Source organism: Sus scrofa, chromosome 10, assembly GCF_054392235.1.
Source record: "Sus scrofa isolate SSC_HxYL_T2T_F1_AM1 chromosome 10, Sscrofa_HxYL_maternal_Yorkshire_Landrace_v2.0, whole genome shotgun sequence".
Taxonomy (NCBI): Eukaryota; Metazoa; Chordata; class Mammalia; order Artiodactyla; family Suidae; genus Sus; species Sus scrofa.
In genome coordinates this window covers 18,891,309-18,904,878 of record NC_139392.1, presented here as the reverse complement: position 1 = coordinate 18,904,878, position 13,570 = coordinate 18,891,309, and the positions used below count along the sequence as shown (strand labels likewise).

The 13,570-nt window shown below is 37.8% G+C and overlaps 1 protein-coding gene across 17 annotated transcripts in view; it reads right to left on the bottom strand.

The window, feature by feature from the left end:
- Window positions 1-13,570, bottom strand: part of SDCCAG8 (SHH signaling and ciliogenesis regulator SDCCAG8) — a 247,588-nt gene that overhangs the window by 192,857 nt on the left and 41,161 nt on the right. For 15 of the 17 annotated variants that reach the window (XR_014817478.1, XR_014817477.1, XM_021064178.2 and 12 more), the window contains 2 exons: window positions 9,070-9,134; window positions 6,408-6,596 (listed from right to left, as the gene is read on the bottom strand). The exons of 1 other annotated variant lie outside the window; for it this stretch is intronic. Coding sequence is in view for 11 of the 16 variants with exons in the window: in XM_021064178.2 (XP_020919837.2) it covers window positions 6,408-6,596; window positions 9,070-9,134 (254 nt within the window). In the remaining 5 variants the exon portion in view is untranslated. Of the gene's footprint in view, window positions 1-5,460; window positions 5,596-6,407; window positions 6,597-9,069; window positions 9,135-13,570 lie in introns of those variants that run through there. One more of the 17 variants, XM_084979278.1, reaches the window with a different exon arrangement.

The window sequence follows — 13,570 nt, the reverse complement described above, 5'->3', positions numbered from 1 at the left end:
AATAATTATAACTATATATGCACTCAACACAGGAGCACCTAAAATTAGCAAATACAAAGGGAGACATTGACAGTAACACAATAATACTTGGGCCATTAACATCCCACTCACACCAATGGACAGATCATCCAAACAGAAAAATCAGTAAGAAAGCACCGGCCTTAAATGACACATTAGACCAAATAACTTAATATAGAACATTTCATCCAAAAACAGCGGACTACACATTCATTTCAAGCACACATGAAACATTCTCCAGGACAGATCCAATACTAGGCCATGAAACAAAGTTGGTAAATTTAAGAAAACTGAAATCATATCAAGCATCTTTTCCAACCACTTTTTCTAGTCTATAAGACTGGAAAGCACCTACAAGAAAAAAAAAAAAAAAAAGAAACTATAAAAAACACAAACACATGGCGGCTAAACAGTATGCTAAAAACAACCAATGGGCCACTGAAGAAATCGAAGAAGAAATAAAAAAGTACCTGTAGACAAATGAGAAGGAAAACACAATGATCCAAAATCTATGGCATGCAGTAAAAACAATTCTAAGAGAGAAGTTTATAACAATACAAGTTTACTTCAGGAAACAAGAAAAATCTCAAAACAACCTAACCTTACACCTAAATGTAGCAGAAAAAGAACAAACAATGCCTGAATTAGTAGAAGGAATGAAATCATAAAGATCAGAGTAGAAATAAATGAAATAGAGACTAAAACAACAATAGAAAAGATCAATGAAACCAAAAACTGGTTCTTTAAAAAGATAAACAAAATTGGTAAACCTTAGCCAGACTCATCAAGAAAAGAGAGAGGACTCAAATCAAAAAAATCAGAAATGAAAAAGGAGAAGTTATAACTGACACCACAGAAACTCAAAGGATCATAAAAGATTACTATGAATAATATTATACCAATAAAATGGACAACATAGGAGAAATGGAAAAATTCCCAGAAATACACAATCTCTCAAGACTGACCCAGGAAGAAATAGAAAATATGAACAGAACAATTACTAGAAATGAAATTGAATCAATAATTAAAAAAAAAAAAAACCTCAACAAACAAGAGTCAAGAGCCAGATGGCTTCACAGGTGAATTCTACCAAACATTTAGAGAAGAGTTAATACCTATCCTTCTCAAATTATTCCAAAAGACTATAGAGGAAGGAACTCTTCCAAACCCATTTTATGAGGCTAGCATCACCCTGATATCAAAACCAAAGACATTACAAAAAAATAAAATTATAGACCAATATCACTGATGAACCTAGATGCAAAAATCCTCAAGGAAACACTAGCAAACCAAATCTGACAATACATTAAAAAGATTACACACCATGATCAAATTGGATATATCCCAAGATGTAAGGATTTTTAAATATCTACAAATTAATCAATGTGATACACCATATTAACAAGTTGAAGAATAAAAACTATATGATGATCCAATAGATACAGAAAAAGAAAAAGCTTTGTTTTCTGGCTGTGCCTGTGGCACGGTTAAGTTCCAAGCCCAAAGATCAAATCCATGCCACAGCAGTGACCCAGGCCACTACAGTGACAGTGCTGGATCCTTAACCACTACACTACAAGAGAACTCCAGAAAAATTTTGACACAATTCAACATTCACTTATAACACCTCCTCCAGAAAATATGATTAGAGGGAACAAACCTCAATATAATAAGGGCAATATATGATAAGCCCACAGCTGGCATCATACTCAATGGTGAAAAGCAGAAAGCATTTCCTCTAAGAATAAGACAAGGATTCCCACTATCAGCACTTTTATTAAGCATAGTATTAGAAGTTCTAGTTATAGCCATCAGAAAAAGAAAAGAAATCCACATTGGAAAGGAAGAAGTAAAACTGTCACTGTTTGCAGATGACATGATACTACACACAGAAAATCCTCAAGATGTCACCAAAAAACCACTAGCCATCAATGAATTTAATAAAGTTATAGGATATAAAATTAACATACAGAGGTCTGCTATATTTCTATATACTAATGAACTATCAGAAAGAGAAATTAAGAAAACAATACAATTTCTCATTGCATCAAAAGGAATAAAATACCCAGAAATAAATCCACATAAGGAGGTAAAAGACATGTAATTGGAAAACTATAAGAAACATTAATGAAACAAATTGAAGAAGACAGAAACAAATGTAAACATAGCCCATGGTCATGGACTGGAAGAATTAATACTGTTAAAATGTCCATAATACCCAAGATTCTACAGAATTCAATGCAATCCCTATAAAAACACCAATGGTATTTTTCACAGAACCAGGAAAGTAATTCCAAAATGTGTATGGAAATACAGAAGACCCTAAATAGCCAAAACAATATTGAGAAAGAGGAGCATGGCTAAAGATATCACACTCCCTGATTTTAAACTATACTACAAAGCTACAGTAATCAAAACAACATGGGGAGTTCCCTGGTAGCCTAGTGGTTAGGACTCAGTGCTTTCAATACTGTAGCCCTGGTTCAATCCCAGGTCTGGGAACTGAGATCCCATATTGAGTTGCTATACTCCATGGCCAAATGAATAAATAAATAGAAATAAAAACAAAACATTCCTGGAGTTCCCACCAAAAGGATTGGTGGTGGCATCTTTCTTGGGAGCTCTGAGACACAGGTTTGATCCCAGGCCTGTGCAGTAGTTAAGGATCCAGCATTTCCACAGCTGCAGCTTAGGGAATAACTGTGCCATAGGAACACAGCCCCAGGAACTCCATACGCCATTGGGCAGCCAAAACAGAAGAAAAAATAAGTAAATAAATAAAACATTTCTTTAATAAAATACAATATGATACTGGCACAAAAAAATGTACACACAGGAGCTCCTGCTGTGACACAATGGGATGAGTGGTATCTTGGGAGTGCTAGGATGCAGGTTTGATCCCTGGCCTGGCTCAGTGGGTTAAGGATCCAGCATTGCCATGGCTGTGGCTTGGGTTGCAGCTGCAGCTAAGATCTGATCCCTGGCCCAGGAGCTCCATATGCTGTGGGGTGGCCAAAAAAAAAAAAAGAAAAAGAAAGGAAGGAAGGAAGGGAGGGAGGGAGGGAAGGAGGGAGGGAAGGAAGGAGGGAGGGAAGGAAGGAGGGATGGAAAATGTACACACAGGCCAATGGAGCAGAATAGAGAGCCCAGAAATAAATCGCTACTTATATGGTCAATTTATGGCAAAAAAAATGCAAAACATAAAATAGGGAAAAGCCTATTCAGTAAATGGTATTAGTAAACCTGGACAGCTAGCTACATGCAAAGAGTTGAACTGAACTACTTTTTCGTATCATATACAAAAATAAGCTGAAAATGGATCAAAGACTGAAATGTAAGATCTGAAACCATAAAACTCCTAGAAGAAAACCTAGGCAATATGCTCTTTGGTGTGGGTCTTAGCAATATTTTTTGGATGTATCTCCTCACAATGGAAACAAAAGCAAAAAAAATGTTTTTAAACGAGTGTGACTACATCAAAGTTAAACACTTCTACACAGTGAAGGACACTACTGACAAAATGAAAAGGCAGCATACTAAATGGAAGAAGATATTTGAAATGGTATACCTGATTAGGGGGTTAATACCCAAATGATATATCTGATAAGGGGTAAATATCCAAAGAACTCAATAAACTCAACATACATTAAAAAAAAAATAGCCTGATTAAAAACTGGGGAGGGGACCCGGAGACATGTTTCCAAAGAAGATACACAGCTATCCAACAGACACATAAGATGCCCAGCATCACTAATCATCAGGGAAATGCAAATCAAAATCACAATATGATAGCACCTCACACCTGTCAGAATGGTTCACATCAAAATGACAACAAATAGCAAGTGCTGGTATGGATGTGGAAAAGGCATATCTAGAGCACTGTTGGCGGGAATGTAAATGGGTAAGCCTGTAGGTAAAACAGTATATAAGTTCCTCAAAAAATTAAAAATAGAACTGCCATACCATTCAACAATTCTACTTCTGGGTATTTTTCAGAAGAATACAAAACCAGAAATTCAAAAAGATGTATTCACTGCAGCATTATTTCCAATAGGCAGGATACGGAAGCAACCTACATAGCCATCAATAGATGAATGGATAAAGAGGATATGATGTAAGTGTGTATATACATACACAAAAACAATGAAACATTAGTCATACAAAGGAATGAAATCTTGCCATCTGCAACAACATGGATAGACTTAGAGACTGTTATCTAAATGAAATAAATCAGAGAGAGATTTCACTTTTATGTGGAATCTGAAAAATAAAACAAATGAACAAATGTTAATAAAACAAGAAACAGACTCATGAAGAACAAACAGATGGTTACCAGAGGGAAAGGTTTGGAAGAAGGAGTAACATAGTGAGTGAGCTCAAGAGCTACAACCTTACAGTTACAAAGTAAATGAGTCAAAAGGATGAAATGTACAGCATGGAGAATGCAGTCAATAATACTGTCAATATAGTCAATAATTTTAAACAGTGACGGATATAACCACATTTATGTGATCATTTTGTAATGTATTGAATTATCAAATCATTATGTTGTACACCTGGAACTAACAGGACTGTGGGTCAACTACATATCAACTTAAAGCAAAAGAATGAATATCTACTTATACACTATCTTCCTCTTTTATTGCTCACCAATTCATATTATACATCTACTTGGCAACTGAGCAGTTTGTCTCAAAGCAAATTATTTATACATTGTACCAACATTTTTGTTATATAAAATGTAAAGGATTTCCCATTTTTTAATTTAGTTTGTAATAATGTATCATAAGGAAGTTTTTGGAGTCCAATGTATCTTTTGTTCCCTTTATACCTTGGCTTTCCTCTTTATGCTCAGAACTTTGATTAGCCCAAGGCCATAAAGACATTTTTCTATATTTTCTTTTCATACATTTGTAGTCTAGAGTCATACCAAGGTCTTTAAACTATCTTGAATTTACTTTTGTGAAATATGATTCCATTCATTTTTTTCAATATAAACAGGCAAATTTTGAATTTCTCTGAGCCTTGGTTTCCTTAGTTGTAAAATGAGGGTGATGTATTTACCTTACCAATGCTTTACTAAGATTAAGAGAGACTACGTTTTTATTTTTTTTTTTTTAGAGCCACGTGTATGGCATATGGAAGTTCCCAGGCTAGGGGTCCCATCGGAGCTGCAGCTGCCGGCCTATACCATAGCAACATGGGATCTGAGGCGCGTCGCAACCTATACCACAGCTCACAGCAACGCCGGACCCTTAACTCACTGAGGCCAGGGATTGAACTGCGTCCTCATGAATACTACTCAGGTTCATTTCTGCTGAGCCTCGACAGAAATTCCCAACCCCCTATTAATAATGAGATACAGAGGGTCCTTCTCCCAGGGTGCTCATAATATTCTTCACAAGAGGCACCGGGTAAAGACTTGATAAAGATTCACCTTACCCATACTGCAGCAGGAAAATCCAAGACAGAGCAAAATGGAAAGAATTCCTCTCAAACTCGGTTTTGTTATGAATAGCACTGGGTTTGCAAGTACAAGGTCATAGAAATGAACTGAATTATGAAGCTTATCTGCTTCAACTCCCTTGTTTCCAGGTGACACTAAAACCAAGAAAGATAAAATTGCTGGTCCAAAATGACACAGTTACACACAGTTGCCAGAATCTACCAATTCTGTCTTGAAGAAAGCTACGATAAAGGAACCTTTTTTTTTTTTTTTTTTTTTGGTCTTTTTGCTATTTCTTGGGCCGCTCCCGCGGCATATGGAGTTTCCCAGGCTAGGGGTCTAATCGGAGCTGTAGCCACCGGCCTACGCCAGAGCCATAGCAACGCGGGATCTGAGCCGCATCTGCAACCTACACCACAGCTCACGGCAACGCCAGATTGTTAACCCACTGAGCAAGGGCAGGGACCGAACCCGCAACCTCATGGTTCCTAGTCGGATTCGTTAACCACTGCGCCAGGACGGGAACTCCGATAAAGGAAACTTTTAAAACACATCTCATTTGAAGCTTAACATTAATCACATGTGATTTAGCATGAGGTTAAAAAAAACTCTAATACTCCTTTATTTATTTATATTTGTCTTTTTAGGGCCACACCTGCAGCATATGGAAGTTCCCAGGCGAGGGGCCCAATTGGAGCTGCAGCTACCAGCCTAAAGCACAGTGACAGCAACATGGGATCCGACCTGTGTCTGCGACCTACAGCACAGCTCACGGCAAAGCCGGATCCTTAACCCTTTAAGCGAAGCCAGGGTTCGAACCAGCATCCTATGGATACTAGTCGTATTCATTTCTGCTGTGCCACGATGGGAACTCCCTATAATGCCCCTTTAAAGACAGGATTTTCCATGTTGCCAAAGCCTCTGCATCCAGGAGTGTACTTACTTAGTCAGTCTTTCAATGGTCTGTATGTGCACATTACTGTGGGTTTGAGAAAGAACAGCTTCATGCTGAGCACACTTCAAACAAAGACCACCAACACGGTGAGAAACATTAGCTGCAAGAAGAGACTCTTTGTGCTTTAATCGCTCTTTAAGATCTTCACAATCTTTCTGCGATTCAGCTAACTCTTTCCTAAAAAGAAGGGGGAAAAAAAAGTTCCAGCAGACAGCCAGGTAAAAGTACACTACTTCTAAATCATAGGGATAACAACTATTATTTTCTGGTGTTTACCTTATGAGGTGCTTTACATAGCTTACTAATGTTTACCACAACCCTGAGATGTGTGATTATCTTAATTGACACTTTGAATAAAACGAGACTCGAACATATTAAATCATTAGCCCAGGTTGTTGTAAGATTTTACAACAGATTAGTCTGCCTCCGATACTGGCTCTTTTTACACAGAATCCCATCTACACAAAGCAAAAACTCCAAATACCAACCCTAAGTGGTTTCTCTTAATAAAGTGCTGGGGCAACATAACCTGATATTCTTGCTTTGAGGGAAATACCCTATTTCAAATGTTAACAACTTAAGATTTGTAAAGAACACAGTAAAAATCACATAAAGGACATGGATTATATGCATGAGTAATTTATTACTGTCCATTTTTCTTCATTAAAAATACAAAAACAAAACCTTCAAAAATTATCTAAAGAGATCCCGTCGTGGCTCAGTGGTAACGAACCCGACCAGTATCCATGAGAACGCAGGTTTGATCCCTGGCCCCACTCAGTGGGTTAAGGATCCAGCATTGCCCTGAGCTGTGGTGTAGGTCACAGATGTGGCTCGGGTCTGGCTTTGCTGTGGCTGTGGCTTAGGCTGGCAATTGCAGCTCCAATTTGACCCCTAGCTTGGGAACTTCCATATGCCTCAGGTGAGGTCCTAAAAAGCAAAAAAAAAAAAAAAAAAAAAAAAAAAAAAAAAAAAAAAAAAAAAAAAAGAAAGAAAGAAAAATATGACAAAGCAAGAGAGAAAAAAATAGACCATCTTTTTAAAGTTTGGGTTTCTTCATGGAAAAGTAAAACTCTCTAGAGAAAATCTTAAAACTAATCAGGATCAAGTATGAAAAGCATAAAAATATATACATAAGTGAACAATAACATGTGCAATGAAAGCCATGAGCTCTGGTTCTTAGTATTAGACTATGTCTCTAGACAATTTATGGCTGGAAGACTTTAAATTTGATTGCAAATTGGGCTAATTAAAATAATATCATAAAAAGTACTTTAAAGGTTATTTTATTTGAAAATACTTCATGGAATTCCCACAATGGCTCAGTGGGTAAGAACCCAACTAGTATCCATGAGGATGCGGGTTCAATCCCTGGCCTCGATCAGCGGATTGTTACTGTGAGTTGGGGTGTAGGTCACAGTTGCAGTTAGGATCCTGTGTTGCTATGGCTGGGGTGTAGGCCAGGAGTTGCAGCTCTGATTCATGCTGCAGATGTGGCCCTAAAATTTTTTTTTTTTAAATAAAGAGGAGTTCCCATTGTGGCTCAGTGGAAACGAATCTGACTAGCAACCATGAGGACACAGGTTCAACCCTTGGCCTCACTCAGGGGGTTAAGTATCTAGCATTGCCATGAGTTGTGCTGTAGGTCGCAGATGCGGCTCAGATCCCGCATTGCTGTGGCTGTGGCACAGGCCAGGTGCTAAACCTCTGATTTGACTCCTAGACTGGGAACCTCCATAAGCTGCAGGTGTGGCCCTTAAAAGACAAAAAAATAAATAAAATTTAAAAAGTAAAGAGTAAAAAGAAAATGCTTCATTACTATTATTTAAATTAACCATTAATAAAAAATTAATTCCTTTATCTTTTCCTACTCAATACATGACAAATAAATCATTAATGATTAATCTATATATACATAGGTTTTATTGGGATTTTTGAAAATATATCAAAAAGTACCTAAAAACTCATGTATACTAAAATTCATCATGTATACAAACACGCAAAATATTATATTATCATTGTAATTTTAAATTTAGGTGAAAAAATTTAGGAAAAAATACTTGCTTGTAATTTGAAAATTAGAGTGCTTTATTTATACTATTTTATTTTAAATGCATACTTTTTTTTTTTTTTTTTTTGCTTTTTAGGGCTGCACCCAAGGCATATGGAGGTTCCCAGGCTAGGGGTCCAATCAGAGCCACAGCAATGCAGCATCCAAGGCACGTCTGTGACCTACACCACAGCTCACGTCAGCGCCAGATCCTTAACCCACTGAGCAAGGCCAGGGATCAGCCTGCATCCTCATAGATGACAGTCAGATTCATTAACTACTGAGCCATGACAGGAACTCCTTAAAAGCATAACTTCTATAAGCGTAATTACTGATTCTTTTTACCATGAGGAAACAAATACTATAAAACTGATGAAGGGAAAAAATTGTAATTTAGCTCACAGTTCTTTGAGATGGGATTATAAAAAGGACTTGGTAATTTTATGCCCCCTTATTCTTTATTAATTTGAGGAAATTTCATATGCTGCATATAAAATATCATCAAGTAATTCCTATATTGACTAAAACTGGCATTCCAGCAAACATCAAATATATTTTTAAGATCATTATGGTTTTGACTATAAATTAATAATACTTTACCTCAAAAACCTCAATTGAGATTCCAGGATTTCACTCTTTTCTTCATAAGTAAGTTTTAGTCTCTCCTTTAGAAAAGAAAGAAATATACATTTTCTCTATACCCTGCGTTTTATAAGCAAATTTTAATTATTAATATTAAATTCATTTTTTTCTTTTAACCCAAGAGAAAAATCAATGTGTCCTTTCTGCAAACACTTTACCTAGTCCATCCCAAATATTCTATATTTATTGAATGAAAGCCTGCGAAGGACTACTAAGTCATAAAATAGTGATTACTAATGAAAATTTTGTTTTCAAAATTGCATACAAGAGCTCTTTTTAAAGTGTGACTCTGGGAAAAATGAATTATAAAATGTAAGGTCTGTGAAGGCAAGGATCAAATCTTCCTGGAATTCCCCACTGTGATTGCTGCATGGCTGACATACCAAAAATATGATGTTCTGGATGAATGATAAAAGGAAAGTTATAAGTCACAGGATGATAGACTTAACTGCTATACAATATACAAGCCTCTGCTGATACCTAGGTATTACTTTAATAAAGTTTTTTTTTTTTTTGTCTTTTTGTCTTTTGAGGGCCGCACCCGCAGCATATGGAGGTTCCCAGGCTAGGGGTTGAATCAGAGCTACAGCTGCTGGCCTACACCATAGCACCACAGGATCCGAGCTGCATCTGTCATCTACACCACAGCTCATGGCAATGCTGGATCCTTAACCTGCTAAGCAAGGCCAGGGATTGAACCCGTGTCCTCATGGGTACCAGTCAGGTTCATTAACCATTGAGCTACGACAGGAACTCCTAATTCAATAAATATTTACTGGGTATCTAAGATGAAGATGCCTCTAGCCTTCAGCAGCTTATAGTCTAAGACAAAGTAGAACAATTTCAATTAGATATAATTTGGTCTAAGGAAGAATACAAAAGATAAAATGAAATCAGAGAGGCAGGAACTTGTAATTCAGCTGAACAGAAGTAGAAAAGGCTTCATTGGAGGAGATGCTAAGACTTGAAGTGTAATTTCCAATAGAGTAAAAGATACAGAGACTAGAGAAAGCATGCAGTTAGTATCAGTAGACGGCAAAATGCTAGATGGAAGAGTGACTATAGAGAGGGGCTGATTAAGTAAGGGTGGCCAGTGAGAAGAACAAATACATGAAGACTTTTACTTAGTATAAAGAACTCATGTATGGAGTTCCCGTTGTATCTCACAATTAGAGAACCCGACTAACATCCATGAGGATGCGGGTTCGATCCCTGGCCTTGCTCAGTGGGTTAAGGACCTGGCACTACGGTGAGCTGTGGTGTAGGTCACAGACATGGCTCAGATTCCAAATTGCTGTGGCTGTGGCATAGGCTGGAGGCTATACCTCCAATTGGACCTCCAGCCTGGGAACCTCCATATGCTGAGGGTGTGACCCTAAAAAGACAAAAAGAGCAAATAAATAAATAAATAAATGTATAAAGAACTCATGTAGTCCCCATGTAGTTTCAGCATTGGATGGACATTGAAATCTTTTTATCAGAATTTAATCTTAAATTACTCTGAAGGATGGAAAAAGGGAGCATCACAAACAAAGACACTGCAAATAAATAGGTAAGAGATAAGCTCATGCACAAGAGTAAGCAAGTAGCAAAGACAGAAAAGACTTAGTACAAAGCTGCATAAAAGTAAAATTGACAGAATTTTCTCTTGGTTTAGAGTTAAATTTTGTTCCATTTTTTAATGGAAGTATAGTTGATTTATGATATTGTGCTAGTTTCAGGTGTACAGCAAGGTGTTTCAGTTAAACACATTTTCAGATTATATTCCACTATAGGTTATTACAAGCTACTGAACATAGTTCCCTGTGCTATACAGTAAATCCTACTTGCTTATCGATTTTTTGTATAGTAGTTTGTAGTCGTATACTAGTTTGTACTACTATACAAAAAGTATTTTAACAGTAGTAGTTAATGGCAGAAGTAGTAGTTAATCTCATATTCCTAATTTGTCCCTCTTTCCGTCCCCCTCCACTTTGGTAACCGTAAGTTTATTTTCTATGTCTGTGAGTCCATTTTTGTCTTGTGTATAAATTCATTGGTACTATTTTTTAGATTTTGCATATAAGTGGTATCATACAGCTTGTATTTCTGTCTGCCTTACTTCACTGAGTATGAGAGTCTCTAGGCCCATCTATGTTGCTACCAATGACATATTTTCATTCTTTTTCATGGAGGAGGAATAGTCCATGGAAGCATTTTTTTTATATAGGACACAAAAAGCACTAAACCATAAAGGGAAAACACCGGTAACTGGACCACATTAAAATGAATAAATTCTAGTCAAGAATTTGCCTTTGAACTCTCTTGATAATTTTCTTTAGGTGTATGTTTCAATAGATATAACCAACAAAAGGCTTGTATCCATTAGGAACTTCTAAAAAAAAACTTCAGATAATTCAAAATAATAAGGATATTTGAACAGGCATCTCACAAAAGAAGACATCAAATAGCCAATAAATATAGGAGAAGATATTCAATTACACGAGCAATCAGAGAAATGCAAATGAAAACCACAATGAGGTAACACTGTAGGCCTACCCCCAAAACATAATATCATGTGTTGGCAAGAAGATGCAGCTATGGTGTCACACACACTGCTGACAGAGGTGTAAACTTATAAAAGCCACCCTGGAAAAGCTTGCCCTTATCTACTCAAATCAAACATATCCATACCCTAAGACCAACAACATCCCAAGGTACATACTCAACATAAATGTGTGCCACGCACACGAACTGACATAAGAAAGAATGTTCAGAGCAGCAATATTGGCAACAGCCCCTAACTGAAAAAATAAAAATATCTTTCAATAATGGAACTGATACATTAAGCGTGTTATATTCATACAATACACCCCTCATTGAAAATGAATAAACTTCTACCACATACAAAACATATGTGAATCTAACAAATACAATGTGAACAAAAAAGCTAGACACAAAAGAATACATACATGTGATTCAATATTTATCATGTTTTAAAATCCGGGCAGAGGATAATTGTAGATGGGATTAAGATGGCAGAATAGAAGGACTGGAGCTCAACTTCTCTACTAAAATCAACAAAATTGACAACTAAAGGCTGAACAATCTTCAACCAAATGGACAAGAAACCTTCAAAAAGATATCCTACTGCAGAAGACAAAGAGGAGGCCACATCAAGAGGTAGGAGGGGCGAATACATGATATAAACAAACCCATACCTCCCGGGTGGGAAGCCCCACAGACTGAAAACTAACTGGTTCACAGAGACTCACCTACAGGAGTGAGAGTTCTGAGCCCCACATCAAACTCCCACGTGCAGGGATCTGGCACTGGGAAAAAGAGCCCTGGAGCATCTGGCATTGAAGGCCAGTGGGGCTTGTGCGCAGGAGTGCCACAGGACTGGGGAAATGGAGACCGCATTCTTAAAAGGCGCACATGGACTTTCACGTGCACTGGATCCCAGGGCAGAGCGAGGTCTCCATAGGAATCTGGGTCAAACCTGACTGCAGTTCTTGGAGGACATCCTGGGAAAACAGGGGTGAACATGGCTTGTTGTGAGGGAAGGACATTGAAGGCAAAACTCTCGGGAATATTCAGCAGCATGCCTTTCTCTGGAGGTGACCATTTTGGGAAAAATCTGGCCCCACCCTCAGCACTGAGAAGCCCTAGGGCAAACAACAATCCAGGTGGGATCACAGCCCCACTCCTCAGTAAACAGGCTACCTAAAGACCCCTCAGGCACACAGCTGCCTCTAATCCCATCCAGAGACGAAGCCCCACCCACCAGAGGGATTAGAATCAGCTCCACCTACCAGTGGGCAGGCATCAGCCCCTCCCATCAGGAAGCCTACAGCAAGCCCCCATACTGACTTCAGCCACAAGGGGGGCAGACACCAGAAGAGAGGCTACGACTCTATTATCTATAAAAAGGTCACCACACCAAAAACCTATAAAAATGAAAAGACAGAGAACTATAACTCAGATGAGGGAGAAAGGAAAACCCCCAGAAAATCTGCTAAGTGATGAGGAGATTCTCAGCCTCCAGGAAAAAGACTAGATTGTTGATGCTTAAGATGATGCAAGGCATTGGAAATAAACTGGAGGCAAAGATGGATAACTTACAGGAAACACTGACCAAAGAGATACAAGATATAAAACTTAAGAAGAGATGCAAAATACAATAACTGAAATAAAAAATTCACTAGAAGCAGCTAACAGCAGAATACAGGAGGCAGAAGAACAAATAAGCGAGGTGGAAGACAGATTAGTAGAAATTACAGATGCGGAACAGAAAAGAGAAAAAAGATTGAAAACAAATGAAGAGAGTCTCAGAGAACTCTGGGACAATGTGAAATGCACTAAAATCCATATTATAGGGGTGCCAGAAGGAAAAGAGAGAGAGAAGGGGACAGAAAAAATATTCTAAGAGATAATAGCCGAAAACATCCCTAACATGGGGAAGGAACCACTCACTCAA